This window comes from Salmo salar, chromosome 21, assembly GCF_965601325.2.
Source record: "Salmo salar chromosome 21, fSalSal1, whole genome shotgun sequence".
Classification (NCBI taxonomy): domain Eukaryota; kingdom Metazoa; phylum Chordata; class Actinopteri; order Salmoniformes; family Salmonidae; genus Salmo; species Salmo salar.
Genome location: NC_138311.1, coordinates 57,585,206 through 57,608,551, shown reverse-complemented (window position 1 = coordinate 57,608,551; position 23,346 = coordinate 57,585,206). Strand labels below are relative to the sequence as shown.

Below are 23,346 nucleotides of genomic sequence, written 5' to 3'. Positions count from 1 at the left end.
GATATAATGTGGAATAGTTTTTTTTTTTCTTCTCATTTCTTTGGAATCCCTCCGGCTATTATGTTTATGTTTTGCATGTTACTGTTAATAAAAAAATAAAATAAAAAATTAATAAAAAGGAAAAGAAATCAGCAACCTGGCGTCACTTCCTGAAAAATGTGGAAATTGCGCCTCTCTGTGGTGAAAATATATAATACCAGAGGTTTAAATATGCCTTCTACGGTGTCCTCCGAGGATCAAACATTTTTTTTCATACCGGATGAATAGAGAGAAGAAGAAAAAAAATCGCGTTTGTTTGGTCGAGAACGAGGCGAACAGAAACTTCTGGGCGAAGACGAGGTTGAGTAGACTCGTTTTGAATTTCCAATCCTTGTCCCCCTCATACCCACAACGCTGTTAGCTACACACTCAGACTAGAGAGGGCTATGTAAAGAGCTTAGACTAATCCTAAAATCATGAGAATTGTTTGACTCAAACTAGATATTCTATTATTATTATTTTTTTTACTAGCTAGTCCTAGCCGAACAAGCTAACGTTAGCTAGCTTGCTACACAGACATTTTAACCCAACATGGCGCTTTAAAATAATGTATTTTTTTTTTTTTTATGACCAGGGATGATGATGATGATATGTTTGGCTAGCTAGGAAACTCTGCTCCTGCAATCAATCAATCAATCAAAAACAATCACAAACGACTCTTATACAAATAGACCCACCCAGGAGTCGAGCATTGAATAAACCGTCTTGCTGTGCATCAGCTGTTTTTGTTATGGTTAACTAGCTAGCAATCTAGATCCAATTGACCATTCTGAAAATGCCAATGAATGGATTTGCAATTATTACAATACTGATTGATGATGATGATGATGATGATGATGACACTTGCACCCAATGAAATACCTGTACCTGGTCACTAAAATAGGGTTATATTGGTTTGTGTATGTAGCTAGGTAGCTGACTGTCTGCTTGGGAGATGGAGGAGCAGGAGAGAGCTATGGAAGAGGATGCTCTGGACTCCAAGCCTCCACTGACCACTGAAGAGGATGAGCCCAAACACACAGACCTCCACGGGTCTCATATCACTGAAACACAACAGGTGGGACTTAAACCTATGAGTCGGTGGGACTTGACCCTATGAGTCGGTGGGACTTGACCCCAGGAGTCGGTGGGACTTGACCCTATGAGTTGGTGGGACTTGACCCCAGGAGTTGGTGGGACTTGACCCCAGGAGTTGGTGGGGCTTGACCCCAGGAGTTGGTGGGGCTTGACCCCAGGAGTTGGTGGGACTTGACCCTATGAGTTGGTGGGACTTGACCCTATGAGTTGGTGGGACTTGACCCCAGGAGTTGGTGGGACTTGACCCCAGGAGTTGGTGGGGCTTGACCCTATGAGTTGGTGGGGCTTGACCCCAGGAGTTGGTGGGACTTGACCCCATGAGTTGGTGGGACTTGACCCTATGAGTTGGTGGGACTTGACCCCAGGAGTTGGTGGGACTTGACCCCAGGAGTTGGTGGGGCTTGACCCTATGAGTTGGTGGGGCTTGACCCCAGGAGTTGGTGGGGCTTGACCCCAGGAGTTGGTGGGACTTGACCCCAGGAGTTGGTGGGGCTTGACCCCAGGAGTTGGTGGGGCTTGACCCCAGGAGTTGGTGGGGCTTGACCCCAGGAGTCGGTGGGACTTGACCCCAGGAGTTGGTGGGACTTGACCCCAGGAGTTGGTGGGACTTGACCCCAGGAGTCGGTGGGACTTAAACCTATACATTTCGAAATGATTTGTGATGAGAAAGAATAATACAGTGCATATATCAGGAGACCAGATCAATGTAAATTAGCATAATCATATGCACGTGAAGTATTGTATTGTTTTCCAGGAGCCCAGTGAACCTGAAGAGAATGAGACGAAGCCACAGTCCTCAGAGCTGCTTGTTATCAACAGCATAGCTCCTCCAGACAGCTGGGAACCAGCCCACACTGATATCGAACCTGAGCAACTGACAGAGACAGAAATGCTGATCCTGTCACAGACAGAGAATCGGACAGCGATACAGACACAGGACCAAACACAGACATTATCACAGACAGAGGAGTTTATCATACTTGATCAGAATGGACAGCCCATACAGTGTGAACGCGTGGTGAGTAAGAGAGGGTTTCAGAAGAGCATAGAAACAGGTCCAGGCAGCTGCCCAATGTTATCCTGGTGATCTCAGATGTGTTTGTGCTGAATAGCTAACTTTTTATAGCCTGGTTGGCTCGTTAGCACAAACACATCTGACGGCACCAGGCTAGACTAGACTAGTCAATTCATTTTTTTTTTGTTTTTGTTCCATGCTTCTTAAACACAACCTATGAACTGTTGGGTTTGAGGTCTTGGTCTAACCTGAACGTCTTTCATCCTCTAGGTGATACTGACCGGTCAGTCAGACAACGGAGAGATGTACGTTATCCCCTCTAATCAGGTATTACTTCCTCGTGGACAACTACTGGACATCATAGACCTCACAGGTATTATTAACCATGAAACTCACCTGTTTTCTACAGAGACCGTCGTCCTATTCCCTATTATATGTGCACTACTTTTCACCAGAGCTGGCCTACAAGTGACTTCAGGTCAGACTGATGTTATGTGGAGCTCGATCGACAGAGCAGCGGAATTTTAATTCAGGATGAGTCGTCAGGGAAACGGAAGTCTGCATTTCTGACGTCCCCTCTGGAAATATATTAGTTGTTTTATTACAGTTTTGTTCTATTTCTTGTAAGACAGTGTCAAGGAAATTTAAACAGAAATTGATCAAATTTCTTGTACAGTGTTTGGTGTTACATAATTGACTAGAACGCTATCTCTATCAGAGGAGGCTGGTCTCATAATAATGTCTGGAACAGAACGGAACGGCATCGAACACCTGGAGCCCGATGCATTTTTTTACATTTTACATTTCAGTCATTTAGCAGACGCTCTTATCCAGAGCGACTTACAGTAGTGAATGCATACATTTGAATTCATTTCATACATTATTATTATTATTATTTTAATTTTTTTCGTACTGGCCCCCCGTGGGAATCGAACCCACAACCCTGGCGTTGCAAACACCATGCTCTACCAACTGAGCCACATGCGATTGATGTAGTTGATGATACCATTCCGCTCCAGTCATTACCACGAGCCGGTCCTCCCCAAATGAAGGTGCCACCAGCCTCCTGTGCTCTCTCTATATTTTGGTATATGAAGTTGACTATTGGTCTGTTTGTTTAGGATCCTGCGGAGGGAAGACCGCGGATGAGGAAGAGCTTCACACTATCACGTTAACGGCCGTTACGGACGACAGCGGCGGTTCGACGACGGCCGTTACGGACGACAGCGGCGGTTCGACGTCGGCCGTTACGGACGACAGCGGCGGTTCGACGTCGGCCGTTACGGACGACAGCGGCGGTTCGACGTCGGCCGTTACGGACGGCAGCGGCGGTTCGACGTCGGTAACGTCGGCCGTTACGGACGGCAGCGGCGGTTCGACGACGGCCGTTACGGACGACAGCAGCGGTTCGACGACGGTAACATCGGCTGCAGCTAACACCTCGGCACAGAGGTGGGCTCACATCTACTTCTTACCGTTACACTCAGTAACTCTTTCAGGAATATTAGGTTCATTTGACAATAGTTGTAACTGTTACTGTATTGTTGTGTTGCTGTTTAGCTCTCAGGACTGTTTCGCCTCTCTTCTGAAACCTCTCCCATCCAACGCCCCCATCTGGGCCCTGAGGCTTCATAATGCTGAGGTACGTCTACTAACTGGGCCCTGAGGCTTCATAACGCTGAGGTACGTCTTCCAACTGGGCCCTGAGGCTTCATAATGCTGAGGTACGTCTACTAACTGGGCCCTGAGGCTTCATAATGCTGAGGTACGTCTACCATCTGGGCCCTGGCGGCTTCATAACGCTGAGGTACGTCTACCATCTGGGCCCTGGGGGCTTCATAATGCGGAGGTACGTCTACCATCTGGGCCCTGGGGGCTTCATAACGCTGAGGTACGTCTTCCGTCTGGGCCCTGAGGCGTCATAATGCTGAGGTACGTCTACCATCTGGGCCCTGAGGCTTCATAACGCTGAGGTACGTCTACCATCTGGGCCCTGAGGCTTCATAACGCTGAGGTACGTCTTCCATCTGGGCCCTGAGGCTTCATAACGCTGAGGTACGTCTTCCATCTGGGCCCTGAGACTTCATAACGCTGAGGTACGTCTACCATCTGGGCCCTGAGGCTTCATAACGCTGAGGTACGTCTACCATCTGGGCCCTGAGGCTTCATAATGCTGAGGTACGTCTTCCATCTGGGCCCTGAGACTTCATAACGCTGAGGTACGTCTACCATCTGGGCCCTGAGGCTTCATAACGCTGAGGTACGTCTACCATCTGGGCCCTGAGGCTTCATAATGCTGAGGTACGTCTACTAACTGGGCCCTGAGGCTTCATAATGCTGAGGTACGTCTACTAACTGGGCCCTGAGGCTTCATAATGCTGAGGTACGTCTACTAACTGGGCCCTGAGGCTTCATAATGCTGAGGTACGTCTACTAACTGGGCCCTGAGGCTTCATAATGCTGAGGTACGTCTACTAACTGGGCCCTGAGGCTTCATAATGCTGAGGTACGTCTACCATCTGGGCCCTGAGGCATCATAATGCTGAGGTACGTCTACCATCTGGGCCCTGGCTGCTTCATAACGCTGAGGTACGTCTACCATCTGGGCCCTGGGGGCTTCATAATGCTGAGGTACGTCTTCCAACTGGGCCCTGAGGCTTCATAATGCTGAGGTACGTCTACTAACTGGGCCCTGGGGGCTTCATAATGCGGAGGTTCGTCTACCATCTGGGCCCTGGGGGCTTCATAACGCTGAGGTACGTCTTCCGTCTGGGCCCTGAGGCTTCATAATGCTGAGGTACGTCTACCAATTGGGCCCTGAGGCTTCATAATGCTGAGGTACGTCTACCATCTGGGCCCTGAGGCATCATAATGCTGAGGTACGTCTACCATCTGGGCCCTGAGGCTTCATAATGCTGAGGCTTCATAATGCTGAGGTACGTCTACCAACTGGGCCCTGAGGCTTCATAATGCTGAGGTACGTCTACCATCTGGGCCCTGAGGCGTCATAATGCTGAGGTACGTCTACCATCTGGGCCCTGAGGCTTCATAATGTTGAGGTACGTCTACCAACTGGGCCCTGAGGCTTCATAATGCTGAGGTACGTCTACCATCTGGGCCCTGAGGCGTCATAATGCTGAGGTACGTCTACCATCTGGGCCCTGAGACGTCATAATGCTGCGGTACGTCTACCAACTGGGCCCTGAGGCTTTATAATGCTGAGGCTTCATAATGCTGAGGTACGTCTACCAACTGGGCCCTGAGGCTTCATAATGCTGAGGCTTCATAATGCTGAGGCTTCATAACGCTGAGGTACGTCTACCATCTGGGCCCTGAGGCTTCATAATGCTGAGGTACGTCTACCATCTGGGCCCTGAGGCTTCATAACGCTGAGGTACGTCTACCATCTGGGCCCTGAGGCTTCATAACGCTGAGGTACGTCTACCATCTGGGCCCTGAGACTTCATAATGCTGAGGTACGTCTACCATCTGGGCTCTGAGACTTCATAATGCTGAGGCTTCATAATGCTGAGGTACGTCTACCAACTGGGCCCTGGGGGCTTCATAACGCTGAGGTACGTCTACTAACTGGGCCCTGAGGCTTCATAATGCTGAGGTACGTCTACCATCTGGGCCCTGGGGGCTTCATAACGCTGAGGTACGTCTACCATCTGGGCCCTGAGGCTTCATAATGCTGAGGTACGTATACCAACTGGGCCCTGAGGCTTCATAATGCTGAGGTACGTCTACCATCTGGGCCCTGAGGCTTCATAACGCTGAGGTACGTCTACCATCTGGGCCCTGAGGCTTCATAATGCTGAGGTACGTCTTCCATCTGGGCCCTGAGACTTCATAACGCTGAGGTACGTCTACCATCTGGGCCCTGAGGCTTCATAACGCTGAGGTACGTCTACCATCTGGGCCCTGAGGCTTCATAATGCTGAGGTACGTCTACTAACTGGGCCCTGAGGCTTCATAATGCTGAGGTACGTCTACTAACTGGGCCCTGAGGCTTCATAATGCTGAGGTACGTCTACTAACTGGGCCCTGAGGCTTCATAATGCTGAGGTACGTCTACTAACTGGGCCCTGAGGCTTCATAATGCTGAGGTACGTCTACTAACTGGGCCCTGAGGCTTCATAATGCTGAGGTACGTCTACCATCTGGGCCCTGAGGCATCATAATGCTGAGGTACGTCTACCATCTGGGCCCTGGCTGCTTCATAACGCTGAGGTACGTCTACCATCTGGGCCCTGGGGGCTTCATAATGCTGAGGTACGTCTTCCAACTGGGCCCTGAGGCTTCATAATGCTGAGGTACGTCTACTAACTGGGCCCTGGGGGCTTCATAATGCGGAGGTTCGTCTACCATCTGGGCCCTGGGGGCTTCATAACGCTGAGGTACGTCTTCCGTCTGGGCCCTGAGGCTTCATAATGCTGAGGTACGTCTACCAATTGGGCCCTGAGGCTTCATAATGCTGAGGTACGTCTACCATCTGGGCCCTGAAGCATCATAATGCTGAGGTACGTCTACCATCTGGGCCCTGAGGCTTCATAATGCTGAGGCTTCATAATGCTGAGGTACGTCTACCAACTGGGCCCTGAGGCTTCATAATGCTGAGGTACGTCTACCATCTGGGCCCTGAGGCGTCATAATGCTGAGGTACGTCTACCATCTGGGCCCTGAGGCTTCATAATGTTGAGGTACGTCTACCAACTGGGCTTGAGGCTTCATAATGCTGAGGTACGTCTACCATCTGGGCCCTGAGGCGTCATAATGCTGAGGTACGTCTACCATCTGGGCCCTGAGACGTCATAATGCTGAGGTACGTCTACCAACTGGGCCCTGAGGCTTTATAATGCTGAGGCTTCATAATGCTGAGGTACGTCTACCAACTGGGCCCTGAGGCTTCATAATGCTGAGGCTTCATAATGCTGAGGCGTCATAACGCTGAGGTACGTCTACCATCTGGGCCCTGAGGCTTCATAATGCTGAGGTACGTCTACCATCTGGGCCCTGAGGCTTCATAACGCTGAGGTACGTCTACCATCTGGGCCCTGAGGCTTTATAACGCTGAGGTACGTCTACCATCTGGGCCCTGAGACTTCATAATGCTGAGGTACGTCTACCATCTGGGCTCTGAGACTTCATAATGCTGAGGCTTCATAATGCTGAGGTACGTCTACCAACTGGGCCCTGGGGGCTTCATAACGCTGAGGTACGTCTACTAACTGGGCCCTGAGGCTTCATAATGCTGAGGTACGTCTACCATCTGGGCCCTGGGGGCTTCATAACGCTGAGGTACGTCTACCATCTGGGCCCTGAGGCTTCATAATGCTGAGGTACGTATACCAACTGGGCCCTGAGGCTTCATAATGCTGAGGTACGTCTACCATCTGGGCCCTGAGGCGTCATAATGCTGAGGTACGTCTACCATCTGGGCCCTGAGGCTTCATAATGCTGAGGTACGTCTACCATCTGGGCCCTGAGGCTTCATAACGCTGAGGTACGTCTTCCATCTGGGCCCTGAGACTTCATAACGCTGAGGTACGTCTACCATCTGGGCCCTGAGGCTTCATAACGCTGAGGTACGTCTACCATCTGGGCCCTGAGGCTTCATAATGCTGAGGTACGTCTACCATCTGGGCCCTGGGGGCTTCATAACGCTGAGGTACGTCTACCATCTGGGCCCTGAGGCTTCATAATGCTGAGGTACGTCTACCATCTGGGCCCTGAGGCTTCATAATGCTGAGGTACGTCTACCAACTGGGCCCTGAGGCTTCATAATGCTGAGGTACGTCTACCAACTGGGCCCTGAGGCTTCATAATGCTGAGGTACGTCTACCAACTGGGCCCTGAGGCTTCATAATGCTGAGGTACGTCTACTAACTGGGCCCTGAGGCTTCATAATGCTGAGGTACGTCTACCATCTGGGCCCTGAGGCATCATAATGCTGAGGTACGTCTACCATCTGGGCCCTGGCTGCTTCATAACGCTGAGGTACGTCTACCATCTGGGCCCTGGGGGCTTCATAATGCTGAGGTACGTCTTCCAACTGGGCCCTGAGGCTTCATAATGCTGAGGTACGTCTACTAACTGGGCCCTGGGGGCTTCATAATGCGGAGGTTCGTCTACCATCTGGGCCCTGGGGGCTTCATAACGCTGAGGTACGTCTTCCGTCTGGGCCCTGAGGCTTCATAATGCTGAGGTACGTCTACCAATCTGGGCCCTGAGGCTTCATAATGCTGAGGTACGTCTACCATCTGGGCCCTGAGGCGTCATAATGCTGAGGTACGTCTACCATCTGGGCCCTGAGGCTTCATAATGCTGAGGCTTCATAATGCTGAGGTACGTCTACCAACTGGGCCCTGAGGGCTTCATAATGCTGAGGTACGTCTACCATCTGGGCCCTGAGGCGTCATAATGCTGAGGTACGTCTACCATCTGGGCCCTGAGGCTTCATAATGCTGAGGTACGTCTACCATCTGGGCCCTGAGGCTTCATAATGCTGAGGTACGTCTACCATCTGGGCCCTGAGGCGTCATAATGCTGAGGTACGTCTACCATCTGGGCCCTGAGACGTCATAATGCTGAGGTACGTCTACCAACTGGGCCCTGAGGCTTTATAATGCTGAGGCTTCATAATGCTGAGGTACGTCTACCAACTGGGCCCTGAGGCTTCATAATGCTGAGGCTTCATAATGCTGAGGCTTCATAACGCTGAGGTACGTCTACCATCTGGGCCCTGAGGCTTCATAATGCTGAGGTACGTCTACCAATTGGGCCCTGAGGCTTCATAACGCTGAGGTACGTCTACCATCTGGGCCCTGAGGCTTCATAATGCTGAGGTACGTCTACCATCTGGGCCCTGAGGCTTCATAATGCTGAGGCTTCATAATGCTGAGGTACGTCTACCAACTGGGCCCTGAGGCTTCATAATGCTGAGGTACGTCTACCATCTGGGCCCTGAGGCGTCATAATGCTGAGGTACGTCTACCATCTGGGCCCTGAGGCTTCATAATGTTGAGGTACGTCTACCAACTGGGCCCTGAGGCTTCATAATGCTGAGGTACGTCTACCATCTGGGCCCTGAGGCGTCATAATGCTGAGGTACGTCTACCATCTGGGCCCTGAGACGTCATAATGCTGAGGTACGTCTACCAACTGGGCCCTGAGGCTTTATAATGCTGAGGCTTCATAATGCTGAGGTACGTCTACCAACTGGGCCCTGAGGCTTCATAATGCTGAGGCTTCATAATGCTGAGGCTTCATAACGCTGAGGTACGTCTACCATCTGGGCCCTGAGGCTTCATAATGCTGAGGTACGTCTACCATCTGGGCCCTGAGGCTTCATAACGCTGAGGTACGTCTACCATCTGGGCCCTGAGGCTTCATAACGCTGAGGTACGTCTACCATCTGGGCCCTGAGACTTCATAATGCTGAGGTACGTCTACCATCTGGGCTCTGAGACTTCATAATGCTGAGGCTTCATAATGCTGAGGTACGTCTACCAACTGGGCCCTGGGGGCTTCATAACGCTGAGGTACGTCTACTAACTGGGCCCTGAGGCTTCATAATGCTGAGGTACGTCTACCATCTGGGCCCTGGGGGCTTCATAACGCTGAGGTACGTCTACCATCTGGGCCCTGAGGCTTCATAATGCTGAGGTACGTATACCAACTGGGCCCTGAGGCTTCATAATGCTGAGGTACGTCTACCATCTGGGCCCTGAGGCTTCATAACGCTGAGGTACGTCTACCATCTGGGCCCTGAGGCTTCATAATGCTGAGGTACGTCTTCCATCTGGGCCCTGAGACTTCATAACGCTGAGGTACGTCTACCATCTGGGCCCTGAGGCTTCATAACGCTGAGGTACGTCTACCATCTGGGCCCTGAGGCTTCATAATGCTGAGGTACGTCTACTAACTGGGCCCTGAGGCTTCATAATGCTGAGGTACGTCTACTAACTGGGCCCTGAGGCTTCATAATGCTGAGGTACGTCTACTAACTGGGCCCTGAGGCTTCATAATGCTGAGGTACGTCTACTAACTGGGCCCTGAGGCTTCATAATGCTGAGGTACGTCTACTAACTGGGCCCTGAGGCTTCATAATGCTGAGGTACGTCTACCATCTGGGCCCTGAGGCATCATAATGCTGAGGTACGTCTACCATCTGGGCCCTGGCTGCTTCATAACGCTGAGGTACGTCTACCATCTGGGCCCTGGGGGCTTCATAATGCTGAGGTACGTCTTCCAACTGGGCCCTGAGGCTTCATAATGCTGAGGTACGTCTACTAACTGGGCCCTGGGGGCTTCATAATGCGGAGGTTCGTCTACCATCTGGGCCCTGGGGGCTTCATAACGCTGAGGTACGTCTTCCGTCTGGGCCCTGAGGCTTCATAATGCTGAGGTACGTCTACCAATTGGGCCCTGAGGCTTCATAATGCTGAGGTACGTCTACCATCTGGGCCCTGAAGCATCATAATGCTGAGGTACGTCTACCATCTGGGCCCTGAGGCTTCATAATGCTGAGGCTTCATAATGCTGAGGTACGTCTACCAACTGGGCCCTGAGGCTTCATAATGCTGAGGTACGTCTACCATCTGGGCCCTGAGGCGTCATAATGCTGAGGTACGTCTACCATCTGGGCCCTGAGGCTTCATAATGTTGAGGTACGTCTACCAACTGGGCTTGAGGCTTCATAATGCTGAGGTACGTCTACCATCTGGGCCCTGAGGCGTCATAATGCTGAGGTACGTCTACCATCTGGGCCCTGAGACGTCATAATGCTGAGGTACGTCTACCAACTGGGCCCTGAGGCTTTATAATGCTGAGGCTTCATAATGCTGAGGTACGTCTACCAACTGGGCCCTGAGGCTTCATAATGCTGAGGCTTCATAATGCTGAGGCTTCATAACGCTGAGGTACGTCTACCATCTGGGCCCTGAGGCTTCATAATGCTGAGGTACGTCTACCATCTGGGCCCTGAGGCTTCATAACGCTGAGGTACGTCTACCATCTGGGCCCTGAGGCTTCATAACGCTGAGGTACGTCTACCATCTGGGCCCTGAGACTTCATAATGCTGAGGTACGTCTACCATCTGGGCTCTGAGACTTCATAATGCTGAGGCTTCATAATGCTGAGGTACGTCTACCAACTGGGCCCTGGGGGCTTCATAACGCTGAGGTACGTCTACTAACTGGGCCCTGAGGCTTCATAATGCTGAGGTACGTCTACCATCTGGGCCCTGGGGGCTTCATAACGCTGAGGTACGTCTACCATCTGGGCCCTGAGGCTTCATAATGCTGAGGTACGTATACCAACTGGGCCCTGAGGCTTCATAATGCTGAGGTACGTCTACCATCTGGGCCCTGAGGCGTCATAATGCTGAGGTACGTCTACCAATTGGGCCCTGAGGCTTCATAATGCTGAGGTACGTCTACCATCTGGGCCCTGAGGCTTCATAACGCTGAGGTACGTCTTCCATCTGGGCCCTGAGACTTCATAACGCTGAGGTACGTCTACCATCTGGGCCCTGAGGCTTCATAACGCTGAGGTACGTCTACCATCTGGGCCCTGAGGCTTCATAATGCTGAGGTACGTCTTCCATCTGGGCCCTGAGACTTCATAACGCTGAGGTACGTCTACCATCTGGGCCCTGAGGCTTCATAACGCTGAGGTACGTCTACCATCTGGGCCCTGAGGCTTCATAATGCTGAGGTACGTCTACTAACTGGGCCCTGAGGCTTCATAATGCTGAGGTACGTCTACTAACTGGGCCCTGAGGCTTCATAATGCTGAGGTACGTCTACTAACTGGGCCCTGAGGCTTCATAATGCTGAGGTACGTCTACTAACTGGGCCCTGAGGCTTCATAATGCTGAGGTACGTCTACTAACTGGGCCCTGAGGCTTCATAATGCTGAGGTACGTCTACCATCTGGGCCCTGAGGCATCATAATGCTGAGGTACGTCTACCATCTGGGCCCTGGCTGCTTCATAACGCTGAGGTACGTCTACCATCTGGGCCCTGGGGGCTTCATAATGCTGAGGTACGTCTTCCAACTGGGCCCTGAGGCTTCATAATGCTGAGGTACGTCTACTAACTGGGCCCTGGGGGCTTCATAATGCGGAGGTTCGTCTACCATCTGGGCCCTGGGGGCTTCATAACGCTGAGGTACGTCTTCCGTCTGGGCCCTGAGGCTTCATAATGCTGAGGTACGTCTACCAATTGGGCCCTGAGGCTTCATAATGCTGAGGTACGTCTACCATCTGGGCCCTGAGGCATCATAATGCTGAGGTACGTCTACCATCTGGGCCCTGAGGCTTCATAATGCTGAGGCTTCATAATGCTGAGGTACGTCTACCAACTGGGCCCTGAGGCTTCATAATGCTGAGGTACGTCTACCATCTGGGCCCTGAGGCGTCATAATGCTGAGGTACGTCTACCATCTGGGCCCTGAGGCTTCATAATGTTGAGGTACGTCTACCAACTGGGCCCTGAGGCTTCATAATGCTGAGGTACGTCTACCATCTGGGCCCTGAGGCGTCATAATGCTGAGGTACGTCTACCATCTGGGCCCTGAGACGTCATAATGCTGAGGTACGTCTACCAACTGGGCCCTGAGGCTTTATAATGCTGAGGCTTCATAATGCTGAGGTACGTCTACCAACTGGGCCCTGAGGCTTCATAATGCTGAGGCTTCATAATGCTGAGGCTTCATAACGCTGAGGTACGTCTACCATCTGGGCCCTGAGGCTTCATAATGCTGAGGTACGTCTACCAATTGGGCCCTGAGGCTTCATAATGCTGAGGTACGTCTACCATCTGGGCCCTGAGGCATCATAATGCTGAGGTACGTCTACCATCTGGGCCCTGAGGCTTCATAATGCTGAGGCTTCATAATGCTGAGGTACGTCTACCAACTGGGCCCTGAGGCTTCATAATGCTGAGGTACGTCTACCATCTGGGCCCTGAGGCGTCATAATGCTGAGGTACGTCTACCATCTGGGCCCTGAGGCTTCATAATGTTGAGGTACGTCTACCAACTGGGCCCTGAGGCTTCATAATGCTGAGGTACGTCTACCATCTGGGCCCTGAGGCGTCATAATGCTGAGGTACGTCTACCATCTGGGCCCTGAGACGTCATAATGCTGAGGTACGTCTACCAACTGGGCCCTGAGGCTTTATAATGCTGAGGCTTCATAATGCTGAGGTACGTCTACCAACTGGGCCCTGAGGCTTCATAATGCTGAGGCTTCATAATGCTGAGGCTTCATAACGCTGAGGTACGTCTACCATCTGGGCCCTGAGGCTTCATAATGCTGAGGTACGTCTACCATCTGGGCCCTGAGGCTTCATAACGCTGAGGTACGTCTACCATCTGGGCCCTGAGGCTTCATAACGCTGAGGTACGTCTACCATCTGGGCCCTGAGACTTCATAATGCTGAGGTACGTCTACCATCTGGGCTCTGAGACTTCATAATGCTGAGGCTTCATAATGCTGAGGTACGTCTACCAACTGGGCCCTGGGGGCTTCATAACGCTGAGGTACGTCTACTAACTGGGCCCTGAGGCTTCATAATGCTGAGGTACGTCTACCATCTGGGCCCTGGGGGCTTCATAACGCTGAGGTACGTCTACCATCTGGGCCCTGAGGCTTCATAATGCTGAGGTACGTATACCAACTGGGCCCTGAGGCTTCATAATGCTGAGGTACGTCTACCATCTGGGCCCTGAGGCTTCATAATGCTGAGGTACGTCTACCATCTGGGCCCTGAGGCTTCATAATGCTGAGGTACGTCTTCCATCTGGGCCCTGAGACTTCATAACGCTGAGGTACGTCTACCATCTGGGCCCTGAGGCTTCATAACGCTGAGGTACGTCTACCATCTGGGCCCTGAGGCTTCATAATGCTGAGGTACGTCTACTAACTGGGCCCTGAGGCTTCATAATGCTGAGGTACGTCTACTAACTGGGCCCTGAGGCTTCATAATGCTGAGGTACGTCTACTAACTGGGCCCTGAGGCTTCATAACGCTGAGGTACGTCTACCATCTGGGCCCTGAGGCTTCATAATGCTGAGGTACGTCTACCATCTGGGCCCTGAGACGTCATAATGCTGAGGTACGTCTACCAACTGGGCCCTGAGGCTTTATAATGCTGAGGCTTCATAATGCTGAGGTACGTCTACCAACTGGGCCCTGGGGGCTTCATAACGCTGAGGTACGTCTACTAACTGGGCCCTGAGGCTTCATAATGCTGAGGTACGTCTACCATCTGGGCCCTGGGGGCTTCATAACGCTGAGGTCCGTCTACCATCTGGGCCCTGAGGCTTCATAATGCTGAGGTACGTCTACCATCTGGGCCCTGAGGCTTCATAATGCTGAGGTACGTATACCAACTGGGCCCTGAGGCTTCATAATGCTGAGGTACGTCTACCATCTGGGCCCTGAGGCGTCATAATGCTGAGGTACGTCTACCATCTGGGCCCTGAGGCTTCATAACGCTGAGGTACGTCTACCATCTGGGCCCTGAGGCTTCATAATGCTGAGGTACGTATACCAACTGGGCCCTGAGGCTTCATAATGCTGAGGTACGTCTACCATCTGGGCCCTGAGGCGTCATAATGCTGAGGTACGTCTACCATCTGGGCCCTGAGGCTTCATAATGCTGAGGTACGTCTACCATCTGGGCCCTGAGGCTTCATAATGCTGAGGTACGTCTACCATCTGGGCCCTGAGGCTTCATAATGCTGAGGTACGTCTACCATCTGGGCCCTGAGGCGTCATAATGCTGAGGTACGTCTACCATCTGGGCCCTGGGGGCTTCATAACGCTGAGGTACGTCTACCATCTGGGCCCTGGGGGCTTCATAATGCTGACGTACGTCTACCAACTGGGCCCTGGGGGCTTCATAACGCTGAGGTACGTCTTCCATCTGGGCCCTGAGGCTTCATAATGCTGAGGTACGTCTTCCATCTGGGCCCTGAGGCTTCATAATGCTGAGGTACGTCTACCATCTGGGCCCTGAGGCATCATAATGCTGAGGTACGTCTACCATCTGGGCCCTGGGGGCTTCATAACGCTGAGGTACGTCTACCATCTGGGCCCTGGGGGCTTCATAATGCTGAGGTACGTCTACCATCTGGGCCCTGAGGCTTCATAATGCTGAGGCTTCATAATGCTGAGGTACGTCTACCATCTGGGCCCTGAGGCGTCATAATGCTGAGGTACGTCTACCATCTGGGCCCTGAGACGTCATAATGCTGAGGTACGTCTACCAACTGGGCCCTGAGGCTTTATAATGCTGAGGCTTCATAATGCTGAGGTACGTCTACCAACTGGGCCCTGAGGCTTCATAATGCTGAGGCTTCATAATGCTGAGGCTTCATAACGCTGAGGCACGTCTACCATCTGGGCCCTGAGGCTTCATAATGCTGAGGTACGTCTACCATCTGGGCCCTGAGGCTTCATAACGCTGAGGTACGTCTACCATCTGGGCCCTGAGACTTCATAATGCTGAGGTACGTCTACCATCTGGGCTCTGAGACTTCATAATGCTGAGGCTTCATAATGCTGAGGTACGTCTACCAACTGGGCCCTGGGGGCTTCATAACGCTGAGGTACGTCTACCATCTGGGCCCTGAGGCTTCATAACGCTGAGGTACGTCTACCATCTGGGCCCTGAGACTTCATAATGCTGAGGTACGTCTACCATCTGGGCTCTGAGACTTCATAATGCTGAGGTACGTCTACCAACTGGGCCCTGGGGGCTTCATAACGCTGAGGTACGTCTACTAACTGGGCCCTGAGGCTTCATAATGCTGAGGTACGTCTACCATCTGGGCCCTGGGGGCTTCATAACGCTGAGGTACGTCTACCATCTGGGCCCTGAGGCTTCATAATGCTGAGGTACGTATACCAACTGGGCCCTGAGGCTTCATAATGCTGAGGTACGTCTACCATCTGGGCCCTGAGGCGTCATAATGCTGAGGTACGTCTACCATCTGGGCCCTGAGGCTTCATAACGCTGAGGTACGTCTACCATCTGGGCCCTGAGGCTTCATAATGCTGAGGTACGTATACCAACTGGGCCCTGAGGCTTCATAATGCTGAGGTATGTCTACTAACTGGGCCCTGAGGCTTCATAATGCTGAGGTACGTCTACCATCTGGGCCCTGAGGCTTCATAATGCTGAGGTACGTCTACCATCTGGGCCCTGAGGCGTCATAATGCTGAGGTACGTCTACCATCTGGGCCCTGGGGGCTTCATAACGCTGAGGTACGTCTACCATCTGGGCCCTGGGGGCTTCATAATGCTGACGTACGTCTACCAACTGGGCCCTGGGGGCTTCATAACGCTGAGGTACGTCTTCCATCTGGGCCCTGAGGCTTCATAACGCTGAGGTACGTCTTCCATCTGGGCCCTGAGACTTCATAACGCTGAGGTACGTCTTCCATCTGGGCCCTGAGGCTTCATAACGCTGAGGTACGTCTTCCATCTGGGCCCTGAGGCTTCATAACGCTGAGGTACGTCTTCCATCTGGGCCCTGAGACTTCATAACGCTGAGGTACGTCTTCCATCTGGGCCCTGAGACTTCATAACGCTGAGGTACGTCTTCCATTTGGGCCCTGAGACTTCATAACGCTGAGGTACGTCTTCCATCTGGGCCCTGAGACTTCATAACGCTGAGGTACGTCTTCCATCTGGGCCCTGAGGCTTCATAACGCTGAGGTACGTCTTCCATCTGGGCCCTGAGGCTTCATAACGCTGAGGTACGTCTACCATCTGGGCCCTGAGACTTCATAACGCTGAGGTACGTCTTCCATCTGGGCCCTGAGACTTCATAACGCTGAGGTACGTCTTCCATCTGGGCCCTGAGACTTCATAACGCTGAGGTACGTCTTCCATCTGGGCCCTGAGGCTTCATACTCTAAACTGCATTACACTGCTCTCAACCTGAAACATTCTAACACATCGAAATCACATTTTATTTGTCACATGCGACGAATACAACAGTAGACTTTACCGTGAAATACTAACTTACAAGCACTTTAACCAACAATGCAGTTTTATGAAAAATAAGAGTTAAGAAAAATATTTACTAAAATAAACTAAAGTTAAAAAAAAAATAGAAGAGCAACAATAAAATAACAATGACTAACCTCGTTGAGGTAATATGTACATGTCGGTAGAAGTAAAGTGACTATGCATAGATAATGAACAGAGAGTAGCAGCAGTGTAAAAAAAGGTGAGGTGGGTGGGAGGGCAGGCAGGCAGGCAGGCAGGCAATGTAAATAGTCCGGGTAGCCATTTGATTAGATGTTCAGGAGTCTTATGGTTTTGGGGGGGTAGAAGCTGTTTTAGAAGCCTTTTGGTCCTAGACTTGGTGCTCCGGTACCGCTTGCCGTGCGGTAGTAGAGAGAACAGTCTTATGACTGGGGGTGGCTGGAGTCTTTGGCAATTTTTAGGGCCTTCCTCTGACACCGCCTGGTATAGAGGTCCTGGATGGCAGGAAGCTTAGCCCCAGTGATGTACTGGGCCGTACGCACTACCCTCTGTAGCGGCTTGCGTTCGGAGGCCGAGCAGTTGCCGTACCAGGCAGTGATGCAACCAGTCAGGATGCTCTCGATGGTGCAGCTGTAGAACCTTTTTGAGGATCTCAGGACCCATGCCAAATCTTTTCAGTCTCCTGAGGGGAATAGGTTTTGTCTTGGTGTGCTTGGACCATGTTAGTTTGTTGGTGATGTGGACACCAAGGAACTTGAAGCTCTCAACCTGCTCCACTGCAGCCCCGTCGATGAGAACGGGGGCTTGCTCGGTCCTCCTTTTCCTGTAGTCCACAATCATCTCCTTCATCTTGCTCACGTTGAGGGAGAGGTTGTTGTCCTGGCACCACCGCTGCCAGGTCTCTGACCTCCTCCCTATAGGCTGTCTCATCGTTGTCGGTGATCAGGCTGTTGTGTCGTCGGCAAACTTGATGATGGTGTTGGAGTCGTGCCTGGCCGTGCAGTCGTGGGTGAACAGGAAGTACAGGAGGGGACTGAGCACGCACCCCTGAGGGGCCCCAGTGTTGAGGATCAGCGTGGCAGATGTGTTGTTACCTACCCTCACCACCTGGGGGCGGCCCGTCAGGAAGTCCAGGATCCAGTTGCAGAGGGAGGTGTTTAGTCCCAGGGTCCTTAGCTTAGTGATGAGCTTTGAGGGCACTATGGTGTTGAACCCTGAGCTGTAGTCAATGAACAGCATTCTCACATAGGTGTTCCTTTTGTCCAGGTGGGAAAGGGCAGTGTGGAGTGCAGCACCCTAACACACAGCTCTGTAGCCTGAGGATGCTAACAGGAAATTATTGTGATAGGCTTATAGCTTTGCACATTTCTGGGAAGGAAGGGCCTCAACAGTCCTCCATGTTGACTCTCTTTGATTTCTTCTTCTCCTTCTTCCTTCTCCTCCTGTTCTCCTCTCTCTCTCTCTCTCTCTCTCTCTGTTCTATCTGTCCCTCTCTCTCTCTTCTCTCTCTCTCTCTGTCCCCCTCTCTCTCTCTCTCTCTCTCTCTCTCTCTCTCTGTCCCTCTCTCTCTCTGTTCTATCTGTCCCTCTCTCTCTCTCTCTTTCTCTCTCTCTCTCTCTCTCTCTCTCTGTCCCCCCCTCTCTCTCTTCCTCTCTCTCTCTCTCTCTCTCTGTCCCCCCCTCTCTCTCTTCCTCTCTCTCTCTCTCTCTGTCCCCCCCTCTCTCTCTTCCTCTCTCTCTCTCTCTCTCTGTCCCCCCCCCTCTCTCTGCCCCCCCCCTCTCTCTCTGTGCCCCCCCTCTCTCTCTTCCTCTCTCTCTCTCTCTCTCTGTCCCCCCCCTCTCTCTCTTCCTCTCTCTCTCTCTCTCTGCCCCCCCCCCCCCCCCCCCCCCCTCTCTCTCTCTCTCTGTGTCCCCTGGAGCAGAAGATAGGTGACTCGTACCGTGGCTACTGTAACACCGAGGCTGAGCTGGAGACCATCCTCCTGCTCCACAAGCAGCAGACCAACAGTGTGTTTGGGACGCGCCAGTCCCCTTCCCCTGCCAAGCCTGCCAGCCGTCTGATGTGGAAGTCGCAATATGTGCCGTACGATGGGGTCCCTTTTGTCAATGCAGGTATACAGTCGCAGTACTGGTTTAGTAGCTCTACAGTCGCAGTACTGGTTTAGTAGCTCTACAGTCGCAGTACTGGTTTAGTAGCTCTACAGTCGCAGTACTGGTTTAGTAGCTCTACAGTCGCAGTACTGGTTTAGTAGCTCTACAGTCGCAGTACTGGTTTAGTAGCTCTACAGTCGCAGTACTGGTTTAGTAGCTCTACAGTCGCAGTACTGGTTTAGTAGCTCTACAGTCGCAGTACTGGTTTAGTAGCTCTACAGTCGCAGTACTGGTTTAGTAGCTCTACAGTCGCAGTACTGGTTTAGTAGCTCTACAGTCGCAGTACTGGTTTAGTAGCTCTACAGTCGCAGTACTGGTTTAGTAGCTCTACAGTCGCAGTACTGGTTTAGTAGCTCTACAGTCGCAGTACTGGTTTAGTAGCTCTACAGTCGCAGTACTGGTTTAGTAGCTCTACAGTCGCAGTACTGGTTTAGTAGCTCTACAGTCGCAGTACTGGTTTAGTAGCTCTACAGTCGCAGTACTGGTTTAGTAGCTCTACAGTCGCAGTACTGGTTTAGTAGCTCTACAGTCGCAGTACTGGTTTAGTAGCTCTACAGTCGCAGTACTGGTTTAGTAGCTCTACAGTCGCAGTACTGGTTTAGTAGCTCTACAGTCGCAGTACTGGTTTAGTAGCTCTACAGTCGCAGTACTGGTTTAGTAGCTCTACAGTCGCAGTACTGGTTTAGTAGCTCTACAGTCGCAGTACTGGTTTAGTAGCTCTACAGTCGCAGTACTGGTTTAGTAGCTCTACAGTCGCAGTACTGGTTTAGTAGCTCTACAGTCGCAGTACTGGTTTAGTAGCTCTACAGTCGCAGTACTGGTTTAGTAGCTCTACAGTCGCAGTACTGGTTTAGTAGCTCTACGATGGGGTCCCTTGGACATAAACATGTCCAGGCCTGATACGGGCCTTTTGGAATATCTACATTTTAATAAAGTCTAATAAATGTATTTAATATACACCATCACAATAAATCCATGATTTATTTTAGGCAGGTATAAAGAAACATGATATGAAGATATATATATTTATTTATTTTCTCCAGAAAAACAGAATTTCAATGTTTATATGTCTATGCTCCATGCCATAGGCTGTAGGCTTGTTCATTTAGCAGACAAGATTAGGCTTTTAAGTCCCATGCCATTATTTTATATGATTTTCATAGTAAGAACAATATAATTTAACTTATATGAATAAAATAGTTAATTTTATTTTTACAGGGACAGTGCACATTAATCAACGTTTCAGTTAAAGTGACGGTTTTAGCCAGCCGGCTAATTTTCAACCACAGTCCCTGGGCAGGTTATTAAAAACAATTACAATACAGACAATCAATGAGCAGTGAGCACACGCAGAGCAACATAGAACAAGCAAGATGTAGCATACAGACAGAGCAACATAGGACAAGCTAGATGTAGCATACAGACAGAGCAACATAGGACAAGCAAGACGTAGCATACAGACAGAGCAACATAGAACAAGCAAGATGTAGCATACAGACAGAACAACATAGAACAAGCAAGACGTAGCATACAGACAGAGCAACATAGGACAAGCAAGACGTAGCATACAGACAGAGCAACATAGAACAAGCAAGATGTAGCATACAGACAGAGCAACATAGAACAAGCGAGATGTAGCATACAGACAGAGCAACATAGGACAAGCAAGATGTAGCATACAGACAGAGCAACATAGAACAAGCAAGATGTAGCATACAGACAGAGCAACATAGAACAAGCAAGACGTAGCATACAGACAGAGCAACATAGGACAAGCAAGATGTAGCATACAGACAGAGCAACATAGGACAAGCGAGACGTAGCATACAGACAGAGCAACATAGAACAAGCGAGATGTAGCATACAGACAGAGCAACATAGAACAAGCGAGATGTAGCATACAGACAGAGCAACATAGAACAAGCGAGATGTAGCATACAGACAGAGCAACATAGAACAAGCGAGACATAGCATACAGACAGAGCAACATAGAACAAGCGAGACATAGCATACAGACAGAGCAACATAGAACAAGCAAGATGTAGCATACAGACAGAGCAACATTGGACAAGCTAGATGTAGCATACAGACAGAGCAACATAGAACAAGCAAGACGTAGCATACAGACAGAACACATAGGACAAGCAAGATGTAGCATACAGACAGAGCAACATAGAACAAGCAAGATGTAGCATACAGACAGAGCAACATAGGACAAGCGAGACGTAGCATACAGACAGAGCAACATAGAACAAGCGAGATGTAGCATACAGACAGAGCAACATAGAACAAGCGAGACATAGCATACAGACAGAGCAACATAGAACAAGCAAGATGTAGCATACAGACAGAGCAACATAGAACAAGCAACACGTAGCATACAGACAGAGCAACATAGGACAAGCAAGATGTAGCATACAGACAGAGGAACATAGGACAAGCAACACATAGCATACAGACAGAGCAACATAGGACAAGCAAGACGTAGCATACAGACAGAGCAACATAGAACAAGCAACACGTAGCATACAGACAGAGCAACATAGAACAAAAAGCAACAAGACAAAATCCATAAAAACAACAAAGTGTTTCCACACCTCACAAGCTACAGACAACAGACAACATGGAAAGCGGCAATACACAGCTAGGGATTATGTTCACAAATCTGATTGACCTTTAGCCATGTCTTCATGGTTTTATGTGGAAGTGTGATATGTGGTGCAGTTATGTGTGTCTGATGGCAGTGTATTCCAGACATGGGAAACTCTCACAGAGAAAGCGGATTTACTAAAGGTGCTTTTCCTTAAGGGAACTATACAGTCACCTCTCATGGCAGACCTTGTGGATCTGCTGCCATATGTTTGGGTTTTCTGTTTAACTAAAGTACTGAGTGGATGGAGGGGGAGCCAGGCCATTTAGGATCTGGAATACAAGGTTTTTCCAACTCAGGAGCTCATGCTTTCTGAGGATGTAACAGTGATGATGATGGCTATTGGGCTTCCTATCGAGCACTTTGAGAGCCTGTTTGTAGACAGACTGAATGGGTTTTAATGTTGTACAGCAAAGCTTGGGCCAAACTAGTAAAGCAGTGTGTTAAGTGGGGAGACTATCATAGATTTGAAGTACAGTTTTGCTACCTCTGTGGTCAAACAATTTCCTATAAATCGGGAAATTAGACAAGTTGAATTTGGTTATTAGAATTACCTTTTTCACCTGCTTTTTAAAAGAGAGGTTGGAATCAAGTATGATGCCAAGGTACTTAAAATCAGATACCACCTGGAGCTTCTCCCCTGATACACAGACATCTGGTTCAGTAGCATCAGATACCACCTGGAGCTTCTCCCCTGATACATAGACATCTGGTTCAGTAGCATCAGATACCACCTGGAGCTTCTCCCCTGATACACAGACATCTGGTTCAGTAGCATCAGATACCACCTGGAGCTTCTCCCCTGATACACAGACATCTGGTTCAGTAGCATCAGATACCACCTGGAGCTTCTCCCCTGATACACAGACATCTGGTTCAGTAGCATCAGATACCACCTGGAGCTTCTCCCCTGATACACAGACATCTGGTTCAGTAGCATCAGATACCACCTGGAGCTTCTCCCCTGATACACAGACATCTGGTTCAGTAGCATCAGATACCACCTGGAGCTTCTCCCCTGATACACAGACATCTGGTTCAGTAGCATCAGATACCACCTGGAGCTTCTCCCCTGATACACAGACATCTGGTTCAGTAGCATCAGATACCACCTGGAGCTTCTCCCCTGATACACAGACATCTGGTTCAGTAGCATCAGATACCGCCTGGAGCTTCTCCCCTGATACACAGACATCTGGTTCAGTAGCATCAGATACCGCCTGGAGCTTCTCCACTGATACACAGACATCTGGTTCAGTAGCATCAGATACCACCTGGAGCTTCTCCCCTGATACATAGACATCTGGTTCAGTAGCATCAGATACCACCTGGAGCTTCTCCCCTGATACACAGACATCTGGTTCAGTAGCATCAGATACCACCTGGAGCTTCTCCCCTGATAC

General features: G+C 50.6%; 1 protein-coding gene across 1 annotated transcript in view; it reads left to right on the top strand.

The window, feature by feature from the left end:
- Positions 1–268: 268 nt before the first annotated feature.
- Positions 269–23,346, top strand: part of carf (calcium responsive transcription factor) — a 45,675-nt gene continuing 22,597 nt past the window's right edge. Inside the window, exons 1-7 of the mRNA XM_082967259.1 lie at positions 269–339; positions 947–1,096; positions 1,871–2,134; positions 2,402–2,504; positions 3,253–3,583; positions 3,692–3,773; positions 19,065–19,254. Coding sequence (XP_082823385.1) covers positions 974–1,096; positions 1,871–2,134; positions 2,402–2,504; positions 3,253–3,583; positions 3,692–3,773; positions 19,065–19,254 — 1,093 coding nt within the window. The 5' untranslated portion in view covers positions 269–339; positions 947–973. The remainder of the gene's footprint in view (positions 340–946; positions 1,097–1,870; positions 2,135–2,401; positions 2,505–3,252; positions 3,584–3,691; positions 3,774–19,064; positions 19,255–23,346) is intronic.